Genomic DNA, 25,601 nt, shown 5'->3' on the forward strand with positions numbered 1-25,601 from the left:
TAAACATTTAGGGGATAGTACACTTTGCAATCTGTACCTAGACATTATAGGGATAGTACACTTTGCAATCTGTACCTGTACATTGTCGGGATAGTACACTTTGCAATATGTACCTGGACATTGTGGGGATAGTCCACTTTGCAATCTTTACCTGGACATTATAGGGATAGTACACTTTGCAATCTTTACCTGGACATTGTGGGGATAGTACACTTTGCAATTTATACCTGAACATTATAGGGATAGTCTACTTTGCAAAATGTACCTTGACATTATAGGGATAGTACACTTCGAAATCTCTACCTTGACATTATAGGGATAGTACACTTTGCAATCTGTGCCTGGGCATTGTCGGGATTGTACACTTCGCAATCTGTACCTGGACATTGTGGGGATAGTACACTTTGCAATCTTTACCTGGACATTGTCGGGATAGTACACTTTGCAATTTATACCTGGACATTATAGGGATAGTACACTTTGCAATCTGTACCTGTACATTGTCGGGATAGTAAACTTTGCAATCTGTACCTGTACATTATAGGGATAGTCCACTTTGCAATCTTTACCTGGACATTATTGGGATAGTCCACTTTGCAATCTTTACCTGGACATTGTGGGGATAGTACACTTTGCAATTTATACCTGAACATTATAGGGATAGTCCACTTTGCACTCTGTAACTGGACATTATAGGGACAGTACACTTTGCAATCTGTACCTAGACATTATAGGGATAGTACACTTTGCAATCTGTAACTGGACATTATAGGGATAGTACACTTTGCAATCTGTAACTGGACATTATAGGGATAGTCCACTTTGCACTCTGTAACTGGACATTATAGGGATATCACACTTTGCACTCTGTAACTGGACATTATAGGGATAGTACACTTTATAATCTGTACTTGGACATTGTGGGGATAGTACACTTTGCAATCTGTACCTGGACATTTTAAGGATAGTACACTTTGCAAAATGTACCTTGACATTATAGGGATAGTACACTTTGCAATCTGTACCTGGGCATTGTCGGGATAGTACACTTCGCAATCTGTACCTGGACATTGTGGGGATAGTACACTTTGCAATCTGTACCTGGACATTGTGGGGATAGCAGACTTTGCAATCTGTACCTGGACATTATAGGGATATGACACTTTGCACTCTGTAACGGGACATTATAGGGATAGTACACTTTGCACTCTGTAACTGGACATTATAGGGATAGCACACTTCACAATCTGTACCAGGACATTATAGGGATATGACACTTTGCACTCTGTAACTGGACATTATAGGGATAGTACACTTTGCACTCTGTAACTGGACATTATAGGGACAGTACACTTTGCAATCTGTACCTAGACATTATAGGGATAGTACACTTTCCAATCTGTACCTGGACATTATAGGGATAGTACACTTTGCACTCTGTAACTGGACATTGTGGGGATAGTATACTTTGCAATTTATACCTGAACATTATATGGATATTATACTTTGCAATCTGTACTTGGACATTGTGGGGATAGTACACTTTGCAATCTGTACCTGGACATTTTAAGGATAGTACACTTTGCAAAATGTACCTTGACATTATAGGGATTGTACACATTGCAATCTGTACCTAGACATTGTGGGGATAGTACACTTCGCAACCTAAACATTTAGGGGATAGTACACTTTGCAATCTGTACCTAGACATTATAGGGATAGTACACTTTGCAATCTGTACCTGTACATTGTCGGGATAGTACACTTTGCAATATGTACCTGGACATTGTCGGGATAGTCCACTTTGCAATCTTTACCTGGACATTATAGGGATAGTACACTTTGCAATCTTTACCTGGACATTGTGGGGATAGTACACTTTGCAATTTATACCTGAACATTATAGGGATAGTCTACTTTGCAAAATGTACCTTGACATTATAGGGATAGTACACTTCGAAATCTCTACCTTGACATTATAGGGATAGTACACTTTGCAATCTGTGCCTGGGCATTGTCGGGATTGTACACTTCGCAATCTGTACCTGGACATTGTGGGGATAGTACACTTTGCATTCTGTACCTGGACATTGTCGGGATAGTACACTTCGCAATCTGTACCTGGACATTGTGGGGATAGTACACTTCGAAATCTCTACCTTGACATTATAGGGATAGTACACTTTGCAATCTGTGCCTGGGCATTGTCGGGATTGTACACTTCGCAATCTGTACCTGGACATTGTGGGGATAGTACACTTTGCATTCTGTACCTGGACATTGTCGGGATAGTACACTTCGCAATCTGTACCTGGACATTGTGGGGATAGTACACTTTGCAATATGTACCTGGACATTATAGGGATAGTGCACTGTGCAATCTGTACCTGTACATTGTCGGGATAGTAAACTTTGCAATCTGTACCTGTACATTATAGGGATAGTCCACTTTGCAATCGTTACCTGGACATTATAGAGATAGTCCACTTTGCAATCTTTACCTGGACATTGTGGGGATAGTACACTTTGCAATATGTACCTGGACATTGTGGGGATAGTACACTTTGCATTCTGTACCTGGACATTGTCGGGATAGTACACTTCGCAATCTGTACCTGGACATTGTGGGGATAGTACACTTTGCAATATGTACCTGGACATTATAGGGATAGTGCACTGTGCAATCTGTACCTGTACATTGTCGGGATAGTAAACTTTGCAATCTGTACCTGTACATTATAGGGATAGTCCACTTTGCAATCGTTACCTGGACATTATAGAGATAGTCCACTTTGCAATCTTTACCTGGACATTGTGGGGATAGTACACTTTGCAATATGTACCTGGACATTATAGGGATAGTACACTTTGAAATCTGTACCTGTACATTGTCGGGATAGTAAACTTTGCAATCTGTACCTGTACATTATAGGGATAGTCCACTTTGCAATCTTTACCTGGACATTATTGGGATAGTCCACTTTGCAATCTTAACCTGGACATTGTGGGGATAGTACACTTTGCAATTTATACCTGAACATTATAGGGATAGTCCACTTTGCACTCTGTAACTGGACATTATAGGGACAGTACACTTTGCAATCTGTACCTAGACATTATAGGGATAGTACACTTTGCAATCTGTAACTGGACATTATAGGGATAGTACACTTTGCAATCTGTAACTGGACATTATAGGGATAGTCCACTTTGCACTCTGTAACTGGACATTATAGGGATATCACACTTTGCACTCTGTAACTGGACATTATAGGGATAGTACACTTTACAATCTGTACTTGGACATTGTGGGGATAGTACACTTTGCAATCTGTACCTGGACATTTTAAGGATAGTACAGTTTGCAAAATGTACCTTGACATTATAGGGATAGTACACTTTGCAATCTGTACCTGGGCATTGTCGGGATAGTACACTTCGCAATCTGTACCTGGACATTGTGGGGATAGTACACTTTGCAATCTGTACCTGGACATTGTGGGGATAGCAGACTTTGCAATCTGTACCTGGACATTATAGGGATATGACACTTTGCACTCTGTAACGGGACATTATAGGGATAGTACACTTTGCACTATGTAACTGGACATTATAGGGATAGCACACTTCACAATCTGTACCAGGACATTATAGGGATATGACACTTTGCACTCTGTAACTGGACATTATAGGGATAGTACACTTTGCACTCTGTAACTGGACATTATAGGGATATCACACTTTGCAATCTGTACATGGACATTATATGGATAGTACACTTCGTAATCTGTACCTGGACATTGTGGGGATAGTACACTTTGCAATCTGTACCTGAACATTGTGGGGATAGTACACTTTGCAATCTGTACCTGAACATTGTGGGGATAGTACACTTTGCAATCTGTACTTGGACATTGTGGGGATAGTACACTTTGCAATCTGTACCTGGACATTTTAAGGATAGTACACTTTGCAAAATGTACCTTGACATTATAGGGATTGTACACATTGCAATCTGTACCTGGGCATTGTCGGGATAGTACACTTCGCAATCTGTACCTGGACATTGTGGGGATAGTACACTTTGCAATTTATACCTGAACATTATAGGGATAGTCCACTTTGCACTCTGTAACTGGACATTATAGGGACAGTACATTTTGCAATCTGTACCTAGACATTATAGGGATAGTACACTTTGCAATCTGTACCTGGACATTATAGGGATAGTACACTTTGCACTCTGTAACTGGACATTGTGGGGATAGTACACTTTGCAATTTATACCTGAACATTATATGGATATTATACTTTGCAATCTGTACCTGGACATTATAGGAATAGTACACTTTGCACTCTGTAACTGGACATTGTGGGGATAGTATACTTTGCAATCTGTACCTGGACATTATATGGTAATACACATCGCAGTCTACATTTGTTTCAATCCATTTGATTCTCTTCGCCGCCTTCTTAATTACCACCATTCAGGTCTCTCTCGTTATTGATCAGTCCTACAAGGCGGAAGCAGCAGAATGATAAGCCATTATTTATTAAATTTGTATTAGAAGTGTTACTCAATGATTACATGTCATGTTTCAGTGCCAGATTATGAGATTACAGGTCCACCGGAAGTGACGTCACAATCAACCTCATCGCCCTGGCATCAGTATACGATTAAAGCATTCAACCACAGCTACCACATAATTCTACAGAGAAACGAGCACCTCATAGCGCCAGGTAACTTAAACTCGTTTAAATGTAACGAATCACAGCAACGAGTGATCAGATCATTTATAACAAATCACAACGTTAGATGACCAATTTAGTAATAACCAATCACAGTGCAGGGTACCCAATTCATTTACAACCAATCGCAGTGTTATGTAGCCAATGCAGCTAGGTACCTACCAGTATAGTCGTAATTACGAAATAGCACCAGACCTGGAACAGGAGTTTATGTAAGCTTTAAGTTTGTTTCCAATACTTATATATACTAACCATGTATATTTGTTCAATATTGCTAAATTATTGAGAGAAAAAAAAAATGTCTAAACTGACCAATCACCTGCGAGGTGAACAACTTATTTAAGGAACTGTTTTCGGGAAAGGTTACCGACATCTTTGTCAGCATTAATGATACACTAACCATGGTTTCTCTCCTTTGTAGGTTGTGTGGTCCTGGCGAAACAGGCAAATGGTACTAGTGAAATCTCGTCATGTCATCAAGGGGAACACCATTGTTATTATCATGGTCACGTGGAAAACGAGACCGACTCTTCAGTGGCTGTCAGCACATGTCTGGGAATGGTAAGTACTGGTACTGAGACTTCCGTAGTTCTCATTACAGAACGTGACATTATTCGGATTAATTGGCGGATGTCATCAATGAGAAAGACATTGACGCTTACTTGACCCTCAAAATTGAAAATTGACACTTAAATTGTACAAAGAAGGACCGCGTTGTTTGTTTAAATTTATTTAGAATTTCATTAAAATGCTCATTGCGCCAGGTCTTACGTAATTTTCTGTTGTTGTATTCCATCAACACATCATTGGAGAGGTGGAATACTGACTGAAAACATTCCGAATTTAATGTCTTTATTTAATGCACTTATGATTATATTTTAGCACGGACTGATAAGACTACCTGACCACGATCTCGTCATCCAGCCGGTCAGACAGGTACATGTGAGTCGTGTCCGGCGGAGTGGACACGCCGGACTACCTCACCTGGTATATAGGAGGAGAGGACAGTCCTCGTCTGGCACGTGTGGAACACAAGGTATGTTTGTTTTCAATAAAACCAATTGTTCACATTGCAAATTATTCACAAATCAATGCCATTAACTATCGTTTCTAATGTTGGTTATTTTTTATTGCCAACCCAGAGACTCCATTCGAACCAGTGAATGCCAGGCGGGCAAAAAGAACAGCTGAAGGGCCGCACTACATGGAGTTACGCATAGTGTTAGCACCGGACGCCACAAAATACCACGGAAGTGACGCCAAACGATACGCTCTTACCTCCCTCAATGTCGTAAGTAAACTGACACCTCCCAATTATCTCCTGCCAATACTCTGTAACTACCTTACCACTATAAGTTAAATGACGGCCGTCGCTGATCTCTAACCAACATTGTCAATACTCTGTGACTACATCACCACTATAAGTTAAATGACGGTCGTCGCTGATCTCTAACCAACATTGTCAATACTCTGTGACTACCTTACCACTATAAGTTAAATGACTGTTGTCGCTGATCTCTAACCAACATTGTCAATACTCTGTGACTACCTTACCACTATAAGTTAAATGACGGTCGTCGCTGATCTCTAACCAACATTGTCAATACTCTGTGACTACCTTACCACTATAAGTTAAATGACTGTTGTCGCTGATCTCTAACCAACATTGTCAATACTCTGTGACTACCTTACCACTATAAGTTAAATGACGGCCATCGCTGATCTCTAACCAACATTGTCAATACTCTGTAACTACCTTCCTCTTTAAGTTAATTTCCACACGTTGATGATATATAACTTACATATTTGATACTCGGTAACTTCCTCACAATTAGAACTCTAACCCACAGGCAGCTCAGAGGTTCCTGGACCCGACGTTAGGACACGACATCCGGACGGCAGTGGTACAAATCCTACTACTCCAGAATGATCAACCCGGACTGTCAATTATAGCCGACTCAGAACAACTGCTAAACAGTTTCTGCTTCTGGCATGAAAAACGTCAACCTTCATCAGAAGACGACGCTCAATTCGCTGATGGTGCACTGCTGATTACAAAGTATGTCAGCCTCCCCCCCCCCTTCACTAGATATACTTAATAAAATATTGTATATCCTCTACCGGAATAATAAATCTTTGTCAACATTTACCTAGTAACACGTAGGCTTTTAATGTGTAATATATGTTATCAACAGGTTAGACCTTGAGTACAAGGGAGATTCGTCCAACCTTGGACTCGGACACATTGGAGGGTTTTGTAAGGTCAACTACAGGTGTTCCGTTAATGAAGACAATGGACTTGACCTTGGACTGACCATTGCCCACGAAACAGGCCACATGTAAGTAGTCTGTAGGTTAGAGAAAACGTACACAAGAAACAAATCAGTTACATTTACATACCTCGGGAATTAAAACTCCAAATTATCAAAGCAAGATAAGTACATAAAATTTACGTAGAAACACAAGCAAAGACAATAGAGGGAATGTCGCATTCTCAATGTGTGAACCATGGCAATCAACACGTTCTATTAGTCAGTAAAACAAGTCTTCATTTTTTTCATGGTGTCAGTCCATCGATGATCGACATCTTTCACAAATACAATGATACTAGAATTAGTGTTACATGTAGAACAAGAAAAATACCTTGGTTACGGAGGAAATAGTACAGCGTGATATCGCCCGTAATCAGTTAGTATACAAGACAATTTTACAAATGAATTTATCGACAAAAAATGAGAATTCTCTAGATGACGTACTTTGAACCTTTGTAGACAATACCTCAATTTGGATGTCTGTCTTGTGTTTTTCACAAACTATGAAACATCATTGTCACAACCACACAATGTAATCACCGTATGTAAGGCTCTAGAAAAAAACAGACTCAAATAATAATAGGTCCATTGCATGTTTGTAGTTTGAAGAAAACTACGGCGGCGAAGAAAGTGAAATAGTAGAATATTCTATCAGAAGTATGTGGGGAACAGACGTTTACAACGAAAACCGCCCCTAAACTATTTTATATTAAAACATTAAGAAAATACCAATATGTGAGCAGAATTATAATTCAAACTCAAATTCCAAGAAACTAGGACAAATTATTAACAATAAAAAAAGAAAGATTCATACCAACATTCCTGAAATAGCACAAGGAGAATAACACCATGTGTTCCCGAAATGTATGCGTCTTCTACTTCATCGATGGCTCCCGCTATGTAACTCTAGATCAATCCAAGTAAGTAATGTCACATTCTCAAATGAGAACACAGTGTACAACTACGGAACGAACAGGGAAACTAACGAGTGTAAAAAATGTTCAGCTTCATATCGCACAAAATATAGAATATTTCTCAATGAGATCACTATGGCGACCATAAAACTTCCTCATAATTTTCATCGATTTGAATCTTTTACAACCCTGCAAGAAATACAGTCATGTCTACAAAATATTTTACTTCAAAAATGTCAAAAAAACAAGGAAAACTAAGATGGAAACAAAGAATTAGATATGGACACTAGAAAACCAGCAGTTACTACGGAAACAACGAGTTATAAGCTGACGAATAACGGACGTCCTGATGTTTGGAATCTTCCTCGAATATCAATTCAACTGCAATATATAAGCACAATTTTTGGAAGCCGTGATGCTTCTGTCGACAAATTCCTTGTGGAGCTAATGAAATAAACCTTTTAATTATATTATGAATAGAAATAGGAAATGAATGGCTAATTATTTAGGATTTGTTGTGTCATTTTTTAATTGAATTCTTGACTGTATTTGCAAGGTACATGACCGATAGATTTCTATATATAGACAAAGTAAAGTCAGTATATCTTTTTGCTGAAGTTGACCTGTTGGGTATCTTTGCCCTTCATTCGAAAACTGGAAAGAATGACGCATATATTTCGTTTTTTACTGATTACCAAAACGTTTTGAAACATTTCTTCAGGTTAAATATGGTACACGACGGTGAAAGCAATGCTTGTATTCCGGGGATCAACATTATGTCTGCCAAGGGAGCCAGTGGTCACTCAAGCATAAAGTGGTCAACGTGTAGCAAAGACTCCCTCACCAGTTTCCTGAAGTAGGTATAAAACATAAAGAAAATACCATCATGTCAATGTAATCATCCAAATCAAAGTCAATAAATAACAACAAGCAAATACCAACATGTCAACATCGCCATCATCCATACTCAAAGCCAATCAAACTAGGAGAAAATATAAACCAAAGGAAAGATGTATTTGCAGACTCTTGAAAAAGTACAAGCAGTATAAGACCAGCCTGGGCCCGTATTCATGAAACCATTCTCATGCTCAACCATAACTTTTGTGCTCAACCATTTTTTTGTTTTTGTTTTTTTTTTGTTTTTGTTCTTTTTTGTTTTTTTTTTAATATAACTTAAGTCCTTTCATTTTTTATAAAATCTTTTGCGAAATCTGCCTTATTTTTTAATTCTTAACTTAAACAAGATATAAGGCTTGAGCACAAAGTTATTGCTTGAGCATGAGAACGGTTTCATGAATACAGGCCCATGTGTTACGGGAGAGTAACCATCTTCCGTTTCATCGACGACACCCGCCATGTAAACTTTGATCAATCCACGTAAGTTGTGTAACGTTCCGAAATCAGAACAAAGGATACAACAATTGAACCATCAAATAAACAAACGAGCTTCTAATACAAAACAGAGTATTTCTCAATGAGATCACCTAGACGGCCATAAACTTTTTTTTTAACCTGCATCTTTTGAAACCCTGTGTTTCGAGTTTGTCCGTCAGTTGACTTCTTGTACGAATATAGTGATAATGGGAACAGGCCCTTGGATATCGAATCAACTGCGACGTGTACCACCATAGGTTGGGGAGTATATATATATATATATATATATATATATATAAAGTATGCCAACTTTACATTTACTAATATGCAGTGATAACAAATACATAGACAATTCTGAAATAAGTGTTACGATTGATAAGCTATACTCTGATTTTCAGGTCTCCTGTAAGTAGCTGTCTAAGTGACCAGCCCCCCGCCTGGGCGTTTTCTTTGCTCAATACTGCCCAGAAACCCGGACTTGTATATTCCGGTGATGAACAGTGCCGAATGGCTATGGAAGATCCTAATAGCAAATTGTGTGAGGGCACGTCTCTTACCACTGGGGTAAGTACCGAATTAATGGAATACATTTAGATACCCAGAGGAAACTTCCTTATCATTTATTATGGACAATATTTCTCGTAATCGCTTCACAAGTGACAATGATTAAGGATACACATTCATTTGAAGCAATTACATATTGTTATTTTCAGCCACTGTTTCTAATTCAGCTTTGTGTCTAGTCACGATTCGGAATATACAAATGTTCTTGAAGTGTTTTAAAATAATGTATTATCGAAACTGAAGGCAGAAAGCATCAAGCTGATTGTTGGCATTTCTATGATTACCTGTCTACTGTTTCTGTAGATGAAGGTGCTATTCACTGGTACAATCATTCATCTCAGTAATCGAGATTTAAACTATTTCAACGTTTTAAGTGCAACCGATCGAATGAACATATTCGCTAAAAATGTCCATGATATTCGCTATCTAGCAGATATCCTTCGGAAATCAATATCAACTTCATCAAGTTTCGTACATATCTCTGTGTGTCTAGGAGTTCCTCTAGCTGAAAGTAGCCGGAAGTAGTGTTTAATGGTATTCTTTGATATTGTTGTTATCATAAATAGTTATCCCAAATTTAGAATGAGTGTAAGATGTTGGTGTGTTACGGACCAATCATTCCAAATCGCCAGCGATCTTGTTACCGTGGTGGACCTATAAGATTAGACGGAACAGAATGTGGACACAGAAAGGTAAGTAATTGGCAACTAACCAATCATAACAAATGATACATAAAAACCGTCACATTAGCTACGTACCAGTCATATCAGGGGGTACGCTTATCGTAACCAGACCAATGGAATACAGCGACACACTTTTCATTCATTTACAATGATAACAACCACAACTGGAGATTCGAACCCGTTATAGATACCAAGGGCCAATTGTCCCATCAATAAATTAGCGATATTAATTTAATGACAGCAGTTAATTGTCATTAACATATCACAATTCTGATCGTTTATTCATAACAGTGGTGTATAGGTGGTCAGTGTGTCGCAATGGGGTCTGGTGCCCCTGCACCTGTCCATGGCGGATGGTCATCCTGGAGTGCAGAATGGACGCCATGTTCCCGGACCTGTGGGGGTGGAGTTCGAGTAAAAAATAGGAAATGCACCAGCCCAGAGTAAGTAGAACAACCCAGTTCTGGGTTGGAGTGTTTTTGAAATATTGCAATGTAGTCAAAAAATTCTGGGTGGTAAATAAAATGTTTAGCCCGTTTCCAGGGAACCTGAAATAATATGAATTATATCAAAATGCCTTGTTGCAGGCCACGATATGGAGGCAGAAACTGCGCGGGAGAAAGCACCCAGGCCAAGCTCTGTAACATGAAGGTAAGGTTATGCAACAGAAGAGAATATCATGACACAGAGGGTTTGTAAAATAAAACACTAGAGGTATTATAGATAGTAATTCAATATAAATTTAAGGTGTGGATCTGATTGTTCTTCTGATTGTTTTCTTATTAGTTCTAAAGATGTTGGAAGAGGAAGTTAGGGTATATAAGTGAATATTTAGCTCTAAGTCATCAATTTTTAAGATTTGATATTGTAAATGAAAATTGTTTATATATAAATCTGATAACGTTTTATGTTTATGGCCAGGTTTATTGTTTAGAGTTGGTGATTCGTGGTGACACTTGATATAAACAGATTGCAAGAAGTCGTCATTTGACGGACAAACTCGTAACATATGGTTTCAAAAGTTTCAGGTTGAAGAAAAATATTTACACTCGTCATAGTTACTGCAGTGATAAAAATCTATTTCTTTGTGAGACGTGAAGCTGGACGTTAGTTTGCCTGTTGGCTCCGTTGTTTTATACATTGTTCTCATTTGAGAACGTGACATTATTTACTTGGATTGACCAAGGTTTACATGGCGGGTGTCGATTAAGCCGAAGGCGGTTGTTCTTCCGGAACATCTTGCTTATTCTCCTTGTACTTTTTCAGGACTCTCCGTTTAAACTGAATTTTATTTTGGATTGTGTTAATATTGACATGTTGGTATTTTCTGGTTGCGCTTTATTGTCCGTTTGCAGAATGCAATAACGACGTTGTAATTGTGATTTCAGAGTTGCCCTATCAATACAGACTTCCGGGCAGAGCAGTGTGCTGCAACTAACAGATTCCCTGTCGACGGTAAAACCTACCATTGGTTACCTTACAATGGTTAGTCACATTCCTGTTAACCCCTTTAGACGATAAAACCTACCGTTAGCAACTTTAAAATAGTTAGTCATGTATTTCACCGTGTACATTTCACTGGTAGGTCAAAAAACGTTTATAGTAATCTCTGTAACATACAGCTCGCAACAACAGTAACTGGCTTGGTACCATTTCCGGTAGCATTTCAGCCTTTGATATCACACCAGTCAAACTTAATATTGATGTTGACAGATAATCGATGTTCAATGAGATGTTATGACCAGTATGCCAATATAGTTGATTACCGCGCTGACAAGTACGAGGACGGCACGGACTGTAAAGTAACTGGCCCTTTTTCCCGCTGTGTTGAAGGACAATGTAAGGTAAGTTTTTTAATATGATATTATAATGTTGAATCAGTGTGCAATCAAAGACAACGTAACTTGATCCTAAATCGTGCCTCCATTTGTGTTGTATGGAGAATCCAGAGAAAGATTAATTTGTCGTTGCTTCTACTGTATTTTGTTGTGAGCCCAGGGAAGGTTGCTCGGCTTTTGCCCCGATGTATTGGGTTGACAGACCAGGAGGGTTGCTCGGCTTTTGCCCCGATGTATTGGGTTCACAGCCCAGGGAAGGTTGTTCGGCAGTTGCCCAGATGTATTGGGTTGACAGCCTAGAGAAGGTTGTTCGGCTTTTGCCCCTGATGTATTGGGTTGACAGCCAGGGAAGGTTGTTCGGCTTTTGCCCCCGATGTACTGGGTTGACAGCCCAGGGAAGGTTGTTCGGCCGTTGCCCCTGATGTATTGGGTTGACAGCCCAGGGAAGGTTGTTCAGCTATTGCCCCTGGTGTATTGGGTTAACAGCCCAGAAAATGTTGCTCGGCTTTTGCCCCCGATGTATTGGGTTGACAGCCCAAGGAAGGTTGTTCGGCTTTTGCTCCCGATGTACTGGGTTGACAGCCCAGGGAAGGTTGTTCGGCCGTTGCACTGAAGTATTGGGTTGACAGCCCAGAGAAGGTTGCTCGGCTTTTCCCCCCGATGTATTGGGTTGACAGCCCAGGGAAGATTGTTCGGCCGTTGCCCCGATGTATTGGGTTGACAGCCCAAGGAAGGTTCTTCGGCCGTTGCCCCTGATGTATTGGGTTGACAGCCCAGGGAAGGTTGTTCGGCTTTTGCCCCTGATGTACTGGGTTGACAGCCCAGGGAAGGTTGTTCGGCTTTTGCCCCCGATGTACTGGGTTGACAGCCCAGGAAAGGTTGTTCGGCCGTTGCCCCTGATGTATTTGGTTGACAGCCCAGGGAAGGTTGTTCGGTCGTTGCCCCGATGTACTGGGTTGACAGCCAAGGGAAGGTTGTTCGGCTTTTGCCCCTGTTGTATTGGGTTGACATCCCAGGGAAGGTTGTTCGGCTTTTGCCCCCGATGTACTGGGTTGACAGCCAAGGGAAGATTGCTCGGCTTTTGCCCCTGATGTATTGGGTTGACAGCCGAGGAAACGTTGCTCGGCTTTTGCCCCTGATATATTGGTTGACAGCCCAGGGAAGGTTGTTCGGCCGTTGCCCCTGATGTATTGGATTGACAGCCGAGAGAAGGTTGTTCGGCCGTTGCCCCGATGTATTGGGTTGACAGCCCAAGGAGGGTTGTTCGGCTTTTGCACCTGATGTACTGGGTTGAGAGCCCAAGGAAGGTTGTTCGGCCGTTGCCCCTAATGTATTAGGTTGACAGCCTAGGGAAGGTTGTTCGGCTTTTGCCCCTGATGTACTGGGTTGACAGCCCAGGGAAGATTGTTCGGCCGTTGCCACTGATGTATTGGGTTTACAGCCCAGGGAAGGTTGTTCGACTTTTGCCCCCGATGTACTGGGTTGACAGCACAGGGAAGGTTGCTCGGCCGTTGCCCCTTATATATTGGTTGTCAGCCCAGGGAAGGTTGCTCGGCTGTTGCCCCTGATGTATTGGGTTGACAACCTAGGGAAGGTTGTTCGCCTTTTGCCCCGATGTACTGGGTTGACATCCCAGGGAAGGTTGTTCGGCCGTTGCCCCTGATGTATTGGGTTAACAGCCTAAGGAAGGTTGTTCGGCTTTTGCTCCTGATATACTGGGTTGACAGCCCAGGGAAGGTTGTTCGGCTTTTGCCCCCGATGTACTGGGTTGACAGCCCAGGGAAGGTTGTTCGGCCGTTGCCCCTGATGTATTGGGTTGACAGCCCAGGGAAGGTTGGGTTGACAGCCCGTTGCCCCTGATGTATTGGTTGACAGCCCAAGGAAGGTTGTTCGCCCGTTGCCCCTGATGTATTGGGTTAACAGCCTAAGGAAGGTTGTTCGGCTTTTGCTCCTGATATACTGGGTTGACAGCCCAGGGAAGGTTGTTCGGCTTTTGCCCCCGATGTACTGGGTTGACAGCCAAGGGAAGATAGCTCGGCTTTTGCCCCTGATGTATTGGGTTGACAGCCCTTATATAGGTTGAAGGTTGCTCGGCTTTTGCCTGATGTATTGGGTTGACCTGATGTATTGGGTTGACAGCACAGGGAAGGTTGCTCGGCCGTTGCCCCTTATATATTGGTTGACAGCACAGGGAATATATTGGTTGACAGCACAGGCTTTTGCCCCTGAGGTTGCAGGGAAGGTTGCTCGGCCGTTGCCCCTTATATATTGGTTGACAGCACAGGGGAGGTTGCTCGGCTGTTGCCCCTGATGTATTTGGTTGACAGCCCAAGGAAGGTTGTTCGGCGTTTGCCCCTGATGTATTGGGTTGACAGCCCAGGGAAGGTTGTTCGGCCGTTGCCCCTGATGTACTGGGTTGACAGCCCAGGGAAGGTTGTTCGGCCGTTGCCCCGATGTATTGGGTTGACAGCCCAAGGAAGGTTGTTCGGCTTTTTCCCCTGATGTATTGGGTTGACAGCCCAGGGAAGGTTGTTCGGCCGTTGCCCCTGATGTACTGGGTTGACAGCCCAGGGAAGGTTGTTCGGCCGTTGCCCCGATGTATTGGGTTGACAGCCCAAGGAACGTTGTTCAGTTTTTGCCCCTGATGTACTGGGTTGTCAGCCCAGGGAAGGTTGTTCGGCCGTTGCCCCTGATGTATTGGGTTGACAGCCCCGGGAAGGTTGGTTGGCCGTTGCCCCGATGTATTTTGATGTCACCCCAAGGAAGGTTGTTCGGCTTTTCCCCCCCCGATGTATTGGGATGACAGCCCAGGGAAGGTTGTTCGGCTTTTGTCCCCGATGTTCTGGGTTGACAGCCCAGGGAAGGTTGTTCGGCCGTTGCCCCTGATGTATTGGGTTGACAGACCAGGGAAGGTTGTTCGGCCGTTGCCCTGATGTATTGGGTTGACAGCCCAAGGATGGTTGTTCGGCTTTTGCCCCCGATGTATTGGGTTGACAGCCCAGGGAAGGTTGTTCGGCCGTTGCCCCTGATATATTGGGTTGACAGCCTAGGGAAGGTTGCTCGGCCGTTGCCCCTGATGTATTGGGTTGACAGCCTAGGGAAGGTTGCTCGGCCGTTGTCCCTGATGTTTTGGGTTGACATCCCAGGGAAGGTTGTTCGGCCGTTGCCCCTGATGTATTGGGTTGACAGCCGAGGAAAGGTTGCTCGGCTTTTGCCCCTGATGTATTGGATCGACAGCTCAGGGAAGGTTGCTCGGCTTTTGCCTCTGATGTATTGGGTTGACAGCCCAAGGAAGGTTGTTCGGCCGTTGCCTCTGATGTATTTGGTTGACAGTCCAGGAAAGGTTGCTCGACTTTTGCCCCTGATATATTGGGTTGACAGCTCAGGGAAGGTTGCTCGGCCGTTCCCCTTATATATTGGGTTGACAGCTCAGGGAAGGTTGCTCGGCCGTTCCCCTTATATATTGTTTGTCAGCCCAGGGAAGGTTGCTCGGCCGTTCCCCTTATATATTGTTTGTCAGCCCAGGGAAGGTTGTTTGGTCGTTGCCCCTAATGTATTTGGTTGACAGCCCAGGGAAGGTTGCTCGGCTTTTGCCCCCGATGTATTGGGTTGACAGTCTAGGGAAGGTTGCTCGGCTTTTGCCCCTGATGTATTGGATTGACAGCCCAAGGAAGGTTGTTCGGCTGTTGCTAATTCTGTATTATGTGGGAAATAGAAGAAAGTTGTTAGGGCGAAACTCCTCCTGCATTGGATGGACCGCCCAGTGAAGGTTGTTTGCTTCAGCGGTATAGGGTGGACAAACAAGGAAAAGGTTGCTTGGCCATTGCTCTTACTGTATTGGGTAGACAGTCCATGGGATGTTTTCTCTGTCGCTGCGCCTGTTCTATTGGGTGGGTAACACTGGATAATGATGCATTTCTGTTATAGTCTATCGAAAAGTTATTTTGCCGTTTTTGTTGCTTTAGCCTTTTCTCAGATTATATTAGTGAGTTAGTGATGTTTGGTCGGCCCAACTTTCTGCTCATTGAATAATCATGGTATGGTAGCTCTATAGTCATAAAGGTGTTTAATGTGTTTTGCTTTCCTTCCTATGCAGTAACTCGAAACAGTTATTTGTTTCATGAACTTTTCTCTGTGTCCCCAAGTTTGTCTTTCGTCTGCGCTCTCCACTCTTTCTTTATAAGTCTATTTGTGATAACAACACAGTTTTTCCTATGATGAGTCAATTAAGTTTTTTGTCAATCCGTAGAAATTTGGCTGTGATGGACATTTGAACTCAGCCAGAGTTTTTGACAAGTGTGGAGTATGTGGAGGGCAGAGTAACACGTGTACTACTCATCACGGAACCTACAACCAAGGACAGGTTAAAGGTAGGAAACTAGGATCAACCTAAATGTAAATGTTCACGGACAACCTAAACGTAGGAAACTAGGATCAGGCGAAATGTAGGTATTCAGGGACAGGCTTAAGGGAGGTTACCAAGGCAGGCTAACGTTAGGGACAGAAGGAGAGAATCGAGGTTTGACAGACTTATTTTTTTTAGAAAGTACTGTCATTGGTTTATTGGGTCATGCTTCTCTCTACGTTCGCATATCATTTTGTAAAAAGATTGGAGGTCCCATCAGAGAGTGCAAAAACCTCTTCTGTTGGACGTAGATTAAATGTCTGAAAGCGTTGGTGAGATGAGAATATTCGATTCATTGTTTTTTTACCATGACTTTATTACATGCACACGATTTATATTTGTGTCTTGTAAACGAATGGTTTCACTGACCAATGTTAGAAACTTTGCACGATCAAAATTTAGTTTGTCTAGCTTGTCCTATCGAAATTGGACGCTACGTCAGGGACGTACTCGTATGCTCGCCTTTCTCTGTAAAGAAATTTCCCATCACAATAAAAATGTCTCCCTTTTAATAGAAATGAGATATGGATGATTAAGTAAAGAGCACTTTTTGACGATAAAAAGAAGCAGAGCTCTTCAAAATGTCAAACGATATGACTGTAACGTTGATTAGCACGTAGGTTCTATGTCTCAACACAAGTGCAGGTCCAGATTTCTATCATCATACTATATAGTCACTCCACAAGGTAACATATTTGTAATTTATTGAGGAATATGTATAATGATAATAGTAATTATATTTTTTAGCATATGTGACTGTGGTGTCTATTCCACGTGGAGCTACAGGAGTGGTTGTAACCAATGACAACACATATTGTCACATGAGTAAGTGAATCATGACTGTCTTGAGTGATTTGTACTCTCCTATACACTAAGCTGTGGATACATTTGTGCTCTGTATACTGTTAGTGTTCTTTAAAATCATGTTTGATAACAGTTTTGCAGGCGAATCTTTACAGAGAACATCACTAAATGGTTAAGACCATTGTATAGCGGCTTATTAGAATTGACGCTGTTTTATCAAGCGTAATGTCATAATTATAGAACATTAAAGCATATCCTGTGCTTCCTATGCGATGCAGGACATAAAATAGCTGTACGTTTCCATCGGCGTCAACATTGAATTACACTAGACTAAAATCTGTAATGCTTTACACTGAAATGTAAACACAACGTTATACACTAAGAGATAGATACAATGTCTTACACTGTAATGTAAACATAGGGCATCATACAGATGGCTTTTTTTCTTGTAGGTGTGAAGGTGCAGGGTGCCCTTCTCTTTAGTCGAGGAACGTCCATTTCATTATCAGGAAAATACTCGTCTCACGGTGTTAATGTTGAATATCGTCGGTCTGGTCCAGAGAAAATCACCATCAGTGGCCCCACGCTTGTAGAACTGGATATACAGGTATCCATGGGGATAGAAACTGATGTCAAACATCACGAGCGTTTAGAGGGAAAGACAGGGTATCATATACACGTTTCAGAGGGTTTATATATTAGTACTGTATGACTGACCATACTTTAAGCAACGCGAACTTTTCATAAAGGGGTGAAAACGTCATGAAATGTTTTCACTAATTCGAATGTGAATTTCAAGATATGTAGAGTCGATTCGGTCTCCCATTGTTAAAGGAATTAACAGTTAGAATATAAAATGAGACGAAACTTCAGGCCGCGTTGCTTTATCCTGATTTTAAGACAACACGATTTGCACAATGGATATCGGATTGTGCCTGTTGATAAAGCACCTAATAACTTGCTCCTTTTGTGCAAAAATGATCGCAGTTTTCTGCAAACAAAAAGGGTTCTTCGATAACCAAGGATATCCTATTGAAACATCAATCAACTGATGTTTACATAGTAAACAGTAGTAGCTAATCCAATGTCATTACAATCATGACTCCATTTATTGATGCGACCCTCATTTTGTTTATATTGGATGATCAACCGACTCATGATTTGATTTTGTCTCTCCACAGAATGAACGAACAGTACGTCTTAAGTCAAAATATACTGAGGATGTAATCACAAAGACAGTGTGATTGACCAAATTATCGTCGCTTCACAAATGCCCCTTTAAATAATGTCCCTCTGGTTTAGTTGTGTATCGAAGTAAGCAGCTGACGTAGACGAGTCTGTCCTGTCCTTGTTGTAAAGTTCTGAAAATTATGTCGACTAAGGGATGAATTTCTTGTTATCTGAAAGTGACAACGATGGACTTGTCTGGCGTTTGTTTATTGTATTTATAAGCACCTTGATAAATTCAGCTCTGAGAAGAAACAGATAGTGTCACTGGAATTAGTAAAGATATTTTCAGCATGAAATGAAATTACTTTCACGATTGTCTTTGGAGTTTATATATTTTTGCAACATTGTAGTATGAAACCAGAGCACCACTGTTCGCATTTCTCTGTAAAGAAATTTCTCATAACAAAAAAAGTCTCGATATCTCTACAAACATACATTTATTTCACCTCTGAAAGAAACACCCTACGACTGGGAACCTGATGTATCTCTGTAGCTTTTCGAGAGAGTTTGATTAACTCAGTCTGTGAATTCCTGGAAGATTTCCTAAACTGTTATATCAATCTTCTGTTCTTATCTTTTTAGTTAGACTCACCTGTTATTTTTGCAATTCTCCTCCCATCCTCCTGTTTACTTGTCAATGATTCCGTTCTATAGTTATTTGCCTGTATTGTTCTACAGGTATGGAGAGATTACGGTAATGAGTACCAAGGCGTGAAGCCCCAGATCTCCTACACCTACTCCACACCAATACGCACTCCCTACTCAGGATACGTCTGGAGGGCCACTCAAGGCACCTGTAGTAGGACGTGTGGCACAGGTAATTATTATCAAGGGCAAACAAGGACATGCGGCAAAGATAAGCATACAGAAGGTCAGCAAGGACACCAGATATAGGTCTTTTGGCACTCGTAGAAGGGTGTACAGTAGAGTTAAGTAATTTATAGGAAATATCTCTCGAAACACGAGTAGGGAAGGACATTTAGTATGTAATTGGGGGACCTGATGATACCGGTTCTCAGCGTCACCAGTGTTCCAAAAATTCAGTAATTGATTTAGAAGTCATTGGTTGTCAGCATTCGATATCTGTGGGTGTCCGGGAAAGCATGTCTGAACGATTTACTTTCTGATTAACGAAACTCACTCAAAAAAATTTGTTTGGACGCTCAGTAATACCTATACTAACGATGTAGTTTATGATTTAGGACATTCGTTGGTCACAGTTCAGTGCATACGGGTATCCAGTAACACACACGTAGAAGATTTCCATTGTGACATCTACGCTCGGCCACAGGAGACTTTGATAGACTGTAACACCAAGGATTGTCCCCCTCAGTACGTATCCAACGACGATTCTTCATCATCAATACTCCAACCTGTCTGTCGTCATCCTCAATGATAAGATATATACCGTATATCAACCTTCTGAAAGACCTGTATACACCATGTCTAATGTGAATATATTCTTATTCAGCTATTGCTGTCATCCACGTTAAGGCAAATTCAGTCCTGTAAATCTTTCGGTTACAAGAATCAATTTTCAAATACAAAGGACCAATGAAGCAAGCGTTATACTTCTACTGTGTTGTGTTACATTGTAGATGGCAGTCGGAGGTTTGGTCGTCCTGTTCTAAGACATGCGGGGGCGGGAGTCAGTCACGCGTTGTCCATTGTGTGGTTATACAGGGAGACTCTTACACAGTAACCAGGGACAACCACTGTAACCTCGCCCACAAACCTGCTACCACAAAACAGTGTAACATGCAGCTCTGTCCCGGCATCTGGAAGTCTGGAGCATGGTCCACTGTAAGTATTCTCTAGCTTTTATAGAACAATGCTAGTCCTGTTCTTAACATATACCAGACGGATTTCTCTTTCAATTGCAGTTTTTTACGCAACATCATTTTCATTTATCTATATCTCCAATGTAATCCTTTTTTCGTGTCCTTTTACATATTGAAGATTTCCTCTTTGTTCTCCAGAGCGACATATATTCAAATTGTGCATATTTTCTTAATTATTTAACGAGCCTGAAGGTTATTTTGTGAGCAGATCAGAAAGATTGAACCTTGTAGCGTTCCGAACCAATGGGTTTGTATGCAAACACGTGTTGTTCACGAACTTGTTGGCGTGACAATCAAACTCGTAATAATTTTTATAGTGTTCCTGAATGTGAAGGCATGATGTTCAAATCGTGCTAATTGTTGTAGTGTTCAAGAACATGTGGGCGTGGCACTCAAACTCGTGCTGTTGACTGCTATGCATCCGAGCAGTCCAACTCGGTGGTAGACGTGAAACGGTGTCCTGGACAGGAAAAGCCTATAATTTCAAAGCACTGCATGCCTAAACCTTGTAATACCAACATTGGTAAGGAATCCCACTAGTAACTAAACCACTGTATTATTTATACAATATCTTTACAGCACTGCAGGTGTAAACTAACGTGGGTAAGGAATTCACAACTCACAGTTACTATTACAATATATGAACAACACAAAGTCTTTACAGCGCCCCAGGCCCTCACCTTCCGTTGTTTTAAACTTTTTTTTTATCTGAGAACGTAACATTATTAATTGGATTGACCAAGATTTACATGGCGGTTGTCGTCAATGAAGCAAAAAACTCTTACTCTGCCGGAACACCTGTTTTATTTTTCTTGTAATTTTTTTGGTGTTTGAATTATACTAATGTTGACATGTTGATATTTTCTTCTTCATCTTGATACTAATGTAGGTAAGATATAGATAAACTCTCAGTAATGATAACATCCTATCAAAAGCACAAAGTCTTCACAGCAATGCTGGCCTAACCTTTGTATTACGTACTTGGGCAAGGAATTAACAGTTAATAATTTTTTTTATCAACACCAAGTCTAAACTAACATTCGGTATACCTTAAACTAAATATAATAAATATCCCCCGCTTTCACCAAAACGGGGAATATTAATTTTGGTTTATCACACCGTCTGTCCGTCCGTCTGCCTGTCACACTTTCGTTTCTGTGTTCTAACTTCCCCAAATATCATCCAATTTGGGTAAAACTTGGTCAGCAGATGCATCTTGGGGTCTTTAAGACTGAATTTGACTATCAGTGTCATCTGTTAATAAGTATGCATACTAATGTTGTTTCCTTTGATTTCATTGGTCGGTTCATTTCCGTGCTCTAACGTCCCTAAATATAATCAGATTTAGATGAAACTTGGTCAGCAGATGCATATTAGGGCACATAAGACAGCAATCGGCATCATGTGTTAATATTTATGCATATTAATTAGGTGTCCTTTCATTTCTTTGGTCGTCAGTTTTTGTGCTCTAACTTTCCTGAATATAATCTGATTTAGCATGATAGTTATGATCCATATATTTATAAAGAAAAACCGGTAAATTTCTTTCCCAATTATTTGTAAAAGTTATCAAACTTAGCAACAGGATTCAACATATTCAAGGCTTAGCCGAATTTGTGATAGGGTTCAGTAATATGAGAAGAGCTGATGACCATGGATCTGCTTAGCACCGTTATAGTTACTAGTATGCAAGTTTTCTCCAATTAGTTCACTTTATTGGTTAATTTTTGATATGTCCAATAAAACATCTACTCTCTATAATCCTTTACATCTTTCTTTGGCTTTAAAGCAATACATCATAGCACAAGAGAATGACATGGTTACTCCTAACCTCTAAAATATTTACTTACAATATGTTTGGAAAGTGGGGGATGTAAATTCCATGAATTTACTCGTGATTATCTAAATATTCGGTCTACCTCAGTTGGCAGTAGCTGTAGAAATAAGATGGACTGCACTCGGTATGTAGACAACATCTGTGAGGCGTCGGAATACCGGTCCTGGGTCAGCATCAATTGTATGGAGTTTTGTGGAATTTGTGTAAAGGATCCGTCAGGTAGGTTTTATACTTACTAAAGAATTATTAGTTATAGGTTGTCAGCCATTGGTTTGATTACAAAGTAAACACCATCTTCTGATAATCTTGGAAAAAACAATCTCTCACCCTCTTCTATAACTAGAAATAGCACGACCTCAAACTCATGAGAATTGTCATGAAGACATTTTAAAATCCATAGTGTTAAATCTCACTAGGGTCGTTTAAAGAGAGTAAGTTATGAAGTCATTACCTATGGAAGGTATAAATAGCCGAATTCCCGTCCCTAGCCTCTCATGTATCTACATCTTTTCATATTTGGTACTGGTAACTTGGATAATTAATATTCCATTGTGTTAGCATGAACCAATATCAAACCCATTTAAATCTATCAGTGTAAAGATCTGCTGACTAACTGTGATATATATATGTATTTCAGTGTACCTGTGTAAAGATAAACTGACTAACTGTGATATATATATGTATTTCAGTGTACCTGTGTAAAGATAAACTGACTAACTGTGATATATATATGTATTTCAGTGTACCTGTGTAAAGATAAACTGACTAACTGTGATGTATTTATGTATTTCAGTCTACCTGTGTAAAGATATACTGACTGACTGTGAAACGTATGAGGAAGGATTCTGTTACAAATATGAGGCCTGGGCGGAATCGAACTGCCAGCGTACATGTGGATTCTGTGGAGGTAAATCTTCTGAGGTGGCTACTTAAAACAGGCTTTAATTATTTACCTAGTGCATTGTTTGGTTTTCATTCACCATTATGTTAAATACGCCCCCCATATGTAAGTAGGAGTGTATTCTGAAACCCTTGGATTATGTGTAGTCCTTGTTAGGTAAATAATTCGATCTTTTATTGAATACAGACAACGACGGATTCATTTTGTAGACATATTTTACCTTGTTGAAGTGATGAGTAGTATTTTGATATTAAACTTATCTGTATTCATCCCTGAGCAGTTGATGGCATTGACCACGGTAAGATGTTTATCCTGAGCCTGCTCTATCGATGCTTTACTGGTGTTGCTTGCTCTGGATATTGGGGACCAAGGTTTCCAATTTCTGCTCATTTTACTTTTTACTTTTTTCTTGCAGTTTATAAAACATTGCTACACAGATACCGATATGCCATTATCGAAATGTCAGCTATCAAAAATAATTATTTACACTTATCCATAAAATTGTTCTCGATAACAATCAAATGACGGCATCGCTTTAGCAACAGGTGTGCTACCTGGGAAAGAAATGCTAGAAACCTGCCTACAGTAGTGAAAGCTTTAAAGATCAGCAGTGTATATCTCATGATCTGTTTTGAAAAAATACTAAAAAAAATATAACGGGTTTTCCCCAAAAGTGTCGGAAATGTTTCGCTGTGTATTCCAGTGGTAAATCGGTAGAATTATGGAGATAAATAGAAACCGAAGGAAAACGGGTAATATCAGGGAATCAAACAGCAGAAAAATTCGATTAAAGGTTTATGAATCCGCCACTGTAGACAAAGGTCTCGTAATTCGTATTGATATGAAATCTACATACATGCTGTTTTCATGGCTTTTGGAAAACTTCCGCTTAAACTATGTAGTCCACCCCAGCAAACGCTATATGTGACCTCGTATGCTGTTTTAGATATTTAGAAGATTTCTTTTCTTATTTTACATTTGAAGCGATATATCACCATACGGAATTCGGCAAGGTAACATGGTATTACCTGTGCGTAACAGTGTCAAAAGCGCGCGAAAAGCCTGATTATTCTTTAAGATTTTATATGTTTGTATGTATAAATGAGACTAATAAGTTGTGTGGTTATGTATAAACACAGGAGGTATAACAGCAGTAAGCACCACTACCGAGCCTTGCGTTGACAAAATTTACTGCGCTGTTTACCAGAAAGACACATGCACCAACGAAGCCTACCGAAGGTGGGCGGAGGAACACTGTCGCAAATTTTGTGGGTTCTGTGGGACGGGTAAGCCAACCCCTACATGTGCTAGAAGAGAGGTGCCCTAGAAATGGCCAGAGCTGGTAAATCTGCATCCATAAACAGGGGGTACATTTTAGTCGTGCTGAAAAGTCATAGAAGTCCTCTCATTGGTGGTGGTTATATCTCGAAATATCTAACCATGGAATATCTATTAACATTACTGTTATCGTGTTACTGTCTGGCTGATACCTTTGCAACGTACAATTTCCTTCAATACTTAGTTGGTATTTCACAAAAATTATTTTATTTCTAAATGAGCAAACAAAAATACATGCTAGGTAAGTTGATATCATTGTAAATTAGATGTTTCCATTATATGATAAGAATGAGCTGTAGGTGACTCACTAATACCTCAGGTGTTTTAAATGTTTTCAGTGACCTCCCTTCTTACTACATCCAGTTCTAATTGGCCAATGCTCAACAAAACGACATCTATTATTCCATAGTTTATCTTCTTATTGAAATACTGTAAGGGTTCAGAATTAAACACAAAAATTTAGATACAAAATTTTGACTGTTTTCAGTGACCCCCCTTCTTACTACACCCACCACCCGTCCCACCACTACGGAGGCGCTCGGACAAACGACCACTTCATGTGTCAACCACTTAGACTGTGCTATTTATGCTTCCGATATCTGTACAAGTTCTAGGTATAGGAAATGGGCGAACGAGAACTGTAAAAAACACTGTGGTTGGTGTTCCACTGACAGTGGTAAGATTGACTTTATTTAAGAGAATTGTAAGGTCAGATATATCAATAATTACACAGCAAAGCATACGTTGTTACCGTATAATACCATTTTCACAAAGTTGACTTTGTAAGCTAAAAAAGATTTTCAATTTTCGG

General features: G+C 40.5%; 1 protein-coding gene across 1 annotated transcript in view; it reads left to right on the forward strand.

The window, feature by feature from the left end:
- Window positions 1–25,601, forward strand: part of LOC132563042 (A disintegrin and metalloproteinase with thrombospondin motifs 16-like) — a 46,521-nt gene that overhangs the window by 9,292 nt on the left and 11,628 nt on the right. The window contains 25 exon segments of the mRNA XM_060227802.1: window positions 4,603–4,740; window positions 5,171–5,310; window positions 5,632–5,785; window positions 5,892–6,040; window positions 6,600–6,808; window positions 6,945–7,088; window positions 8,697–8,831; window positions 9,748–9,913; window positions 10,495–10,605; window positions 10,888–11,039; window positions 11,184–11,247; window positions 11,985–12,081; window positions 12,310–12,440; window positions 16,684–16,804; window positions 17,587–17,664; window positions 18,096–18,250; window positions 19,552–19,690; window positions 20,076–20,205; window positions 20,472–20,676; window positions 21,081–21,237; window positions 22,639–22,770; window positions 23,345–23,458; window positions 24,592–24,738; window positions 25,129–25,269; window positions 25,272–25,466. Of these exon segments, the coding sequence (XP_060083785.1) occupies window positions 4,603–4,740; window positions 5,171–5,310; window positions 5,632–5,785; window positions 5,892–6,040; window positions 6,600–6,808; window positions 6,945–7,088; window positions 8,697–8,831; window positions 9,748–9,913; window positions 10,495–10,605; window positions 10,888–11,039; window positions 11,184–11,247; window positions 11,985–12,081; window positions 12,310–12,440; window positions 16,684–16,804; window positions 17,587–17,664; window positions 18,096–18,250; window positions 19,552–19,690; window positions 20,076–20,205; window positions 20,472–20,676; window positions 21,081–21,237; window positions 22,639–22,770; window positions 23,345–23,458; window positions 24,592–24,738; window positions 25,129–25,269; window positions 25,272–25,466 (3,504 nt within the window).

This window comes from Ylistrum balloti, unplaced genomic scaffold, assembly GCF_031769215.1.
Source record: "Ylistrum balloti isolate Yb309-2 unplaced genomic scaffold, AGI_CSIRO_Ybal_v1 Utg371564, whole genome shotgun sequence".
In the NCBI taxonomy this organism is placed as follows: domain Eukaryota; kingdom Metazoa; phylum Mollusca; class Bivalvia; order Pectinida; family Pectinidae; genus Ylistrum; species Ylistrum balloti.